Below are 8,800 nucleotides of genomic sequence, written 5' to 3'. Positions count from 1 at the left end.
TCACCCTACCTTTAATGGGGCGGCCAGTTTGCCCGTCGGGCCGTTGCGAGCGGCGGCGACCCCGATTTCAGCAGTTCCCGTGTGCACCTGCGTCCCTGTGTGCCATGTCCCTGGTTCTTTTATGCGGTTTTTTAAGACCATCGGGAGCCTTGATAGGTCCAGGTGTTGAGAGAATATGCTAGAGTCGTCATTTGGACACCAGTTTGAGTTAGGGTGACCACCCGTCCCGCGGCTCGCGGGACTGTCCCGCACCGAGGGCTCGTGTCCCGCGTCCCGCCTAGAAATTCCCGATTCTTCAAAATGTCCCGCATTTCACGCTGTCGTAAAATTCACTCTGCAGCTCATGTAGCTGCCAAACAACGGGGCACGGGAAGCGTGAAAGTTGTTGGTAATCGTGTGAACCGCAATGGTACTCCATTTTCTACACAAGCATCGCGGGAAGCGACCATGGTTCTTGTAGGAGCTCCGACGCGCATGCGCCGTTGTGCCTCTCCCTTGGTGGCAAGATATTGTGAAAGAAAATTGTTAGCCAAAAGTTTAAATACAAGTTATTGTAATTATTTTCAATTCGCTGCTTCAATTCGAAAGGGTTGCTGTGGATTGTTTTCTTTTTCAGTGAAGACGGTCACACAAGTCAAAAAGTATGCAACTCACAAAGGTCGAAAAGAACATAATCTTAAAAATGTGTGTAGGGCCATGTTGATAAAAGTAAGCGTTGACAGAAAGCAGTAACTCGAAAAAGATTTACGGTTTCTTATTTTCATTTGATGCATTGAGTTTTGCTGCAATCGATTTTTATGTTTTCAGCTTCGACACATTTAATAACATATTTGGCATTAAAAGATGTCACAGGGAGTGAAAATTATTTGAACTTAATTGATGCTATCCAATTTGTAGATGTATAAACAACACAGGATATTAAATGTGTTAACAGAGCCTCGGTTCGTAGTGTGCGTGTTAATAAATTTCCTCTACCCCCCCCCCCCCCCCCCCCCCCTTCCCCCCTGCTCTGCGTGTCCCGCATGTCGCTAGCAGAAAGGTGGTCACCCTAGTATGAGTTGTCTTCACTACTTGTGGCCGCCCGATCGGTCTGTGCTTCGCTCGTCTCCCAGGAAGTGACACAACACAACGAGAAGGCAGCGAATGGGTTTATTGTACATCCCGGTTGCCCGTCTTCGAGAGCCCGCAGTCCGGACCCGCCAACCCTAGTTGTCGCCCGTGTCCAGGCCTGCGGATCGCCCTTCCCACGCCAGTGCTGCGTAGGCTAGCCGTTCCGGGCTATCACAGCCAGAGTCTCGCCGCGGGACCACTCCTGGATCGTCATGGCCTAGGCCAGTATGGTCAGGGTTCGCCGCTTCCGCCGGTCCTGATCCGAACTTCGCTAGTGGAATGCTCCCGGGAATCGCCATGGGCCAGACCCGCCAGAACGGCTCTGTCGTTCCTGCCCGGCCCCGGCCTCGTGCAGCACGCTCTTCCTCTTTCCTCGCCGGCTGGCCCCCGCTCGCGCCTCGCTCGGCCGTCCTCTCCTCCCGACGCCCACACACACTAGAATAAAACTTAGGTAATTAGAACCAAACTCTGCATGCGCTTATGTGTACGGGTATGAAGGATATTTACGCTTCGCACGAGATTTTTCTAAAGAAAAACTTTAGCATCCTGCTTTCTGCACGCCGTCACATTTGTTACCAGACTCAGCATTAAATTTGGTTGCTGAAACAAACAAAACTTTGAGCTACGAAAATTCACTATTTGAAAAATTGCAGGTTTGGAAGGTTTTGGTTGCGACCACGCGTGCCAAACGGCATTAGGAGTGCCGGAACGAGCCGACGGGCCTTTAGCTTGAAGACCTGATCGCCCGATTCTGGACGTCACAGCGAGGCAACAATCGGCCCGATTCCTCCTATCGTAATTCCCTAATGTGGCTGTCAAAGCGACTCGAAATACAACTTGTATAAATATGTTATTTTGCCGACCGAGTAGTCTGCAAAATGAGTTCGTCCAACCACTTTCCATGCCTGCACATATATTTTCGTTCACTTCCGCCCCAACAGTTTTTGTAAAATTCACTTACTTGTTGCGTCGCACTGCAGTAATCGACTTTTGTCGCCGTGTCGCTTCCCAAGATCTCGAAGGGAAGCGGTGAAGTTTGACGCTCGAATCACCTTCGCGACTGTGGCCGTATTTCATGCAGCAGTAGCAACGTTTATTTTTTGTGGGAACTCTAGGAGGGGGTAAGCGAGATGTCACAGGAACCCGGTGAGATTATAGAGACGTGAAGTTGGGACTTACTTTTACGAAAAACAGTTCAAAAAAAGCTCACGCCGATCCGAAATGCAACGTTCACACGTGGTTTCTGGATGCGCTCGCCCGCAGCCCCCGCGTAGTCCTGGCCTACCCAGTTTCTTTATTTTGCAGCCGCTAGATGGCGCAACGTGTAGCGCCAAACTGCATTGCAGGTTGCCTCGACTACTAGTACAATTTCTCCCCTTTCTGCCTCACGGGAGCTCTCCATTACAAGGCTTTCCATCCTTCATTTTATTACAAGTCCCTGGGCCACATCTGGTTTGCTGTTGTAAAGTTGAGAGGCACATGCACAAATGATAAGTGCAAAAATATAAATATTTTTTATTCAAAAACAAAATTAACTTTGACGACAATACAAAGTGTTGTAAGGAAACAATGCCACAAACCCGATGACTACTCAAACGTCACAGTAGATGTCCCATTTCCGATATAACAACAGTGTTGGTGCCTTGTCTTGAGACTGGGCTTTGCAGCAGCTCTGGAATAATCTATCAGTTAAGCTTTCCAGTCTAAATGGCCACATGGAACGCGACATGGCTATATTGTCTTGGTTGAACAAGCTTGATGTCTCGACATGAGAACTCTTTGCCAGAGCTCGAAGGTAACCAACCCTACTGGCAAAATTTGGCTGCCATTCAGGGTTTCATGGTGCTTCTTCCCAAGCAACATTTCCCATTCTATGCTTTGGGGACAAGTTTTAGAAGATTGTTGAGATTAATGCATATGCACAGGAAATATTCAAAATGTTTGATATCTCCAGCAACACTCAATTTGACAAGAGCTAGGATGCAAGCACATCGCTCATGAAGGGATTTGTGCTCTTAGATAGCCAAACCTCGTAGCAAAACTTTGGCTCCAATTCTGAGGCTTTTATGGAGATGGAGCCTCTTCCCAAGCATTGTTTTCCGCATGCTTTCGTGACATTTTTTTTAAGGTTTGTGAGATCAATGCATACATACAAAAGAATGCTGAAATGTTCACATCTTTTTAGGAACACTACAAATACGCCTTATTTCAGAAGTGCTAGAATGCAAGCACATTGTTCATGAAAGGGCTGGTGCTCTAAGGTAGTCCAACCTCTAAGCAAAACTTCAGCTGCAATTCTAAGGCTTTCATGGTGCTCTTCCCAAGTACCATTATCCATTGTATGCTTTGGTGACAAGTTTTAAGAACGTTAGTGAGGTTAGTGCATACTCAAACAGGAATGTTCAAACTGCAGATTTTTCCAGCAATGTTTTCGACATGACTCATGCAAAAGTGCTAGAAGTTGAGCTATGGAGTGACAGTGGCAGTAGTAAGGGAGCGGTTAGCCTGGCACGGGCAGGCATTGCCTGGCTTAGAGCACAAGTGCTTTAAGCAATGTCGCATATGGAGAGAAGCATGTTTTCACCAGGTAGACATTCCAGAGCTCAGCACTCCTTTCACAATGGTGCACAGGGCTCTGCTACTCAATGTTCACGATGAGCACAACAGGGCAATTAAGTTTTTCATAATAATTCCAACTTCAGTATTACGTGGGGAATAAGAACTCTGTTCCAATAAAAGTGTGCGACAGGAAGGTAGATGCAAGAAAAACTGGCAATTAAATGATAACCAAGGCACAGGTAAGGCAGCTCACACCAGCTCACCTTTTTACATAATGACAAAGGAAGTGGCACTGCCTGTGGAACACAGTGTGTGCAGATAGATGCTTTACTTTTCGAAAAGCAAGCTCCTGCACATGCATGCAGTGCTCACAGCTTCTGTACAATAACCTGCTTGTTTACAGACTGAGTTGGTGTATAGGGGTTGGGGATGTTGAAATACAGGAAAAGAGTAATGGATACTGTTTCAAGGCACGAAAAACAGCATGCACAATATTATGTTATAAATCAGTCTTTCATTGAATATTATTTAATCACAGCCAGTACCTGGATCACGAAATGGACCTGTATGATAACATACCCAACTCGCAGACACCCATTCCTCATCTCCGAAGTCTGGGAATGCCTCTCACAGCATTCCTCTTGGTGCTAAGGCCAACCACTTTTGCACGATGCCACCGGAGGTGGTGGGGGCAAACCAGATGACCCCCTCCCCAGGGACGGGGAGCAGTGCCCTCGGTATCCCTTGCGCGCCGCCGGCCAGTGTTTGCCCTGCCCAGTGGTGGCTGTTTCGGGGGGGCAAAACACATGCCTTGCCCCCCGGTTAGTATGCCCATGCCCATCAACATCACTTCCTAGAATGCGCACCAAAGCACATATCTGCTGTCAATAGTAACCATGAGATAGGCTGAGCACACAGAATGTAACACAAAAGAAGGAATGCAAAACTTAAAACAACCCTGAAGGAATATTAGAAAAAGTATCAAGTAGAGAAGGCAGGCAGCTATGAAGTAAAAAGGTTTTACCATAACACTGTGAAACACAAATTAAACAAATATTCTATTTGGCTTTTTTTTTTTTGCACCGTACGAAGGATGTGTTATTTCTATAAAACATAACATGCATTGTCAATCAAGCCGGACATGGCATGTTCCTACCGGAGCCACTACTTTGATGTTGATGTTGCATGAACTGTGCCTGCCAGCTGCTTACCAGGCAACTGCTCACAGAATGCAGCTTCCCAGACTCGCAGAAGTGCAGCTTGACCCGCATAAGGTTCTCGCTATAGCCGACAACCTCAGCGAGAAGGTCTTTTCCAGCAGTAGACTCCACAAAAGCCGCACATGCTTCAGCGCTCCAGGTACGTTCACGGCCACTACCTTTAGGCTCCACGTCAGCCAAACACGCCTGCACCGCCTGGAAGGGCAGGCGTAGGAACTGCGTTTCCAGCGTCTTGACCCAGCTCGCAGACACCCATTCCTCATCTCCGAAGTCTGGGAATGCCACTCTCACAGCATTCCTCTCGGTGCTAAGGCCAACCACTTTTGCACGATACCACCGCTCATCGTCCCTGCTTCTGGCGGCTACCAGCTCACCTTCAGATTTGTATACCAGCCTGTCTTCATTAAAGGAGCTACAGCTGCAGGCCAGTTGCAAGGTCTTCATGAGACTCTCAAATCTCTCTTTGGAAGCTGACGATCCCTTCTCAATGAGCTTCTGGATGGATTTATGGCCATAGGGAAATATGAGATAGAAGTTGCTAGGGCTCACTGCATACGAGACCTGTGCCAATACTGTGCAGCCTTCCTTGGGGAGCTTGAGGGTCGCCATGCATGTGGGAACTTCCTCCTTGACATGCAGGATCATGGAATTCGTTTCACCCAAGACGTGCTTGTAAATGCAGTACTCGCCTTGCCTGCAGTAGCCTTGGGTGCTGAAGAACTTGCATATCCTACTTTCGTCCTTCACAGCAAAGTCTGCAGTGGCCACTCCAGGATCGTCTGTGTCGACCTTGTAACTGTTGAAAGAGTTGTGGTAATCTTCGTCCATGGGACTGAAGTCTTCGATGGCAGATCTGTCAATTCTTTTGATGAGGGACTCCCTCCGACTCGGTGCTCGTGCATGTCCATCTCTGATCAAGCGTTCTGCAATGTCACCTTCAGTTCTACTCTTGAGATTCACTACAAAGATGTAGTCTCCGTAATCATCGCTGCTCTTCTCCTTGCTGGTCACCACGGCTACCAGCGGCGACTCACTATGGGTCAGCTGCGCAAACCGGTTCACGTCGACATCTGTCCAAGCATTCCAAGGTTCGACACCGGCTAGCTGAAACCTCAAAGCCAAGGGGCCCTGCTGTGCCAGCTTGGCATCCATCTTGTAAAGGCACAAAGAGCTGACTGTCTTCCGGTTGCCATAGTCGACGAAGAAAACTCGTGTCTGGAAGTGTGATCCCACCTTCTCCAGATCCTCGACTCTCACCCTGACCGCAGACTGCACTGTGAGGTCTCTGTAGATGTAGTAGCTCCCTTTGCGAACTTCGGAGGCAGCGCAGGGCTCCAGGTCACATCCTGCAATATTTCTTTGAACATCGGTTAAGCGTCCTCTCAGCCCAACAAGCTGGCCGTACCAGAGGTCGGGCGAGCACGTGAACGTAACTTCAACTTCAAAGCAGCTCTCTTCGGGCACAGCCGTGGGCGGAAGACTCGATGGGACACAAGGCGTGTACTCGATCTTCGAGACCGCTTCTGGGTAGGCCTGTATCGAAGCGCCAGCGCCCGTGTGATTGGAAACGCTTTTGCCGTTCATGAGCGGCTTCGTTGTCTTCACGTCGGTCGGCGCCGTCACGTTGAGGTACCGAAGAAACTCCGCAAACCCGTGCTGCACGAGAAGCTCAGCTACGTTCAGGCGATTGGTCGGTTGCGCCTTTGGATCTCTCACGAACAAGTCCACGTCGTACACTCCGGCGTCCGATATCCCATAAAAAATGGCGTCGAAGAGAACTTGGCTGTGCGGAGAGACCCGCTGCAGGTCAAGGCGAGAACTCTGGCTCGTTGGCCGAACCTTGCGAAGGCAGCACGGGGCTGTCATGTTGGGCTTCGAGGAAACTTCTCTGGTGATGGGAAAAACGCAGTCGAGCCCTATCATGTCCGTGTTTCCCCGGTCAACGTACAAAATCTCGGCCGATACCTGGATGCCGCTGAGGTTCTTATGGACGTCGGTGACCTGAGCCCTGAGGAACCGCTGGCTCTTCTCCTCGAAAACCAGGCAGAACATTCCGATGTGAACTTCGTACACGTGAGACACCCCTGGCGCAGGACTCGGGACGCCGTCATCGTCGGGGTCGTCGAAGTTGTAGCGGAGGAACAGTTTCGTGGGTCTCGCGTAATGCGTTACCTGAACCGACACACGGACACGTATCGGAACGTCAGTGGGTTCTGGTATGACATGTCGCCGTGCGACGGGCATTTTGGAGTCGGCTGCAGTCACCCAAACCTCGGGGTGGATACCGAGGTCAGTTGCCCATCCCGCCTGGAACGCGAGGGAGCTGCTTCAGTGCGAGGGACAGGATGGAAAGTGCATCGCAAGTCAAGTCGCGGAATCAGTCGTCGCAACCACCAACAAGGCAAACACTCGTTCACACGGACAAGAACACAGACGCGTGAAATTAATCGCGTGACACGAACTGTTCCAGTGTGCAACGTCTTCTTCTATAAAAAAAAGGGAAGAACAAAGACTTCCTCGTTGCGTTGATAAAACGATAACACGATAAAAGACGAAGACGAATGAATGGATAATAATCAGGTTATTATGCTAATGGCTGTATAATCGGCTCTAAACGCTCTAAACTGTACCCTTTGTAACGGGCGGTAGCTTGCGCCACCTAGCTCATAAGTCAAAACTATTTCTTTTTTTTTTTTTTTTTTGTTTCTCACCCGCCACGATTCGAATATGAACGCGAGAAAACCATGATTGCACTTTAAAGAGATACTTCAACGAAATTTGAAAGATACCAGTCATGTTCAAAAATAGGTTGAACATGACCCACAATATCCGTAAATGATAATCGCACGTTGGTATTTTGAGCCTGGTTGCTCTATTTTTCGGTATAAACGGCCCAACCTGGCAAGCGCTCGGAGAGCAGCCAGTTAACGTTGGCAGCCAGTGGAGACCACCTGACATCCGACGGAACCGTGACGTAGTTCGTCTCAGGACGAACAAAGCTGCGGCGAGGCTGGCGTCGAGATAGTCCTTCCAGCCACCGAAGCGGCTGCTTTTGTACGAATTTTGAGTGACGGTTTACAATCTTCTGTAATCTTGTAGAGGGACAATAGCGACTTCTGGGCTACCTCGTTGCTTCTGGGACATACAAAAGAGATTCTCGGGGAGAGGGGAGTTCCTCTTTCCCCTTTCCTCTTCTCTCGTGGTGGCCAGAGGCGAGACCACTGATCTCTATTGTAGATCAGTGGGCGAGACAGTTACAGTCACTACCACTGATCTCTACTATAGGGGGCTGGATGGCGCTTAGCTGCTCTCCGAGCCAGGCGCAAGTGAAGCCACCGGAAGTTTGATGCTTGTCCCGGAAGTCGGGCGTGCGCTGGGCTTCCTAGTGCATTCAGTCGATATTTTGGACCATGCTTTTTTGTGTCTTTGATTGGGTTTTAATACTCCCGTTCTGGATTGAATCCCGAGAATGAGGCATTTGAACTTGGGACATATTCACAACTTGATTAACTAGAATCTCAAAATGTTTACATTGAATGGCTTTCCACGATACTTCTCGGGTCCGCATGCGCTCTTGCTGCGCAACAAGCAGGCTCTCTTGAGGGAACAAGCGAAAATCCAGCGCCCTGGACATTTTCGAACCAGCCCTTGGAAGGGTTACAAAGCCTGCCAAGCGCTCACTTCCGGGACAAGCCGCTCACTTCCGGTGGCTTCATACCTGTTTGCTCAATGCGCCATCCAGCCCCCTTTAGTGAAGATCAGTGGTCACTACCTTTCAAGGTTCCTAGACGGGCATTACAAACAAGGCGTTAGCGACATCCACCAGGTGCTCTTTGCTAATCGTTTAATTTGTTTTAAAATTCCTTTTTGTGCTTCTTTTAACAAGATATTGGTGTGTCCGATGTGAAACT

General features: G+C 49.1%; 1 protein-coding gene across 1 annotated transcript; it reads right to left on the bottom strand.

The window, feature by feature from the left end:
• Nucleotides 1-2,606: 2,606 nt before the first annotated feature.
• LOC121837990 (tudor domain-containing protein 1-like) lies at nucleotides 2,607-7,447 on the bottom strand. The gene has a single exon (XM_042293939.1). The coding sequence runs from the start codon at nucleotides 7,131-7,133 to the stop codon at nucleotides 4,800-4,802; it is 2,334 nt and encodes a 777-aa protein (XP_042149873.1). The 5' UTR covers nucleotides 7,134-7,447; the 3' UTR covers nucleotides 2,607-4,799.
• Between the last annotated feature and the right edge of the window lie 1,353 nt (nucleotides 7,448-8,800).

Source organism: Ixodes scapularis, unplaced genomic scaffold (genome assembly GCF_016920785.2).
Source record: "Ixodes scapularis isolate PalLabHiFi unplaced genomic scaffold, ASM1692078v2 PGA_scaffold5__190_contigs__length_132052651, whole genome shotgun sequence".
Taxonomy (NCBI): Eukaryota; Metazoa; Arthropoda; class Arachnida; order Ixodida; family Ixodidae; genus Ixodes; species Ixodes scapularis.
The sequence above is the reverse complement of the archived record's forward strand: the minus strand, read 5'-3'. Positions and strand labels throughout refer to the sequence as shown.

What these genes read in the sequence shown, in the direction of transcription:
- LOC121837990 (XM_042293939.1), bottom strand. Translation starts at nt 7,133, where the DNA reads ATGCCCGTCGCACGGCGACATGTCATACCAGAACCCACTGACGTTCCG.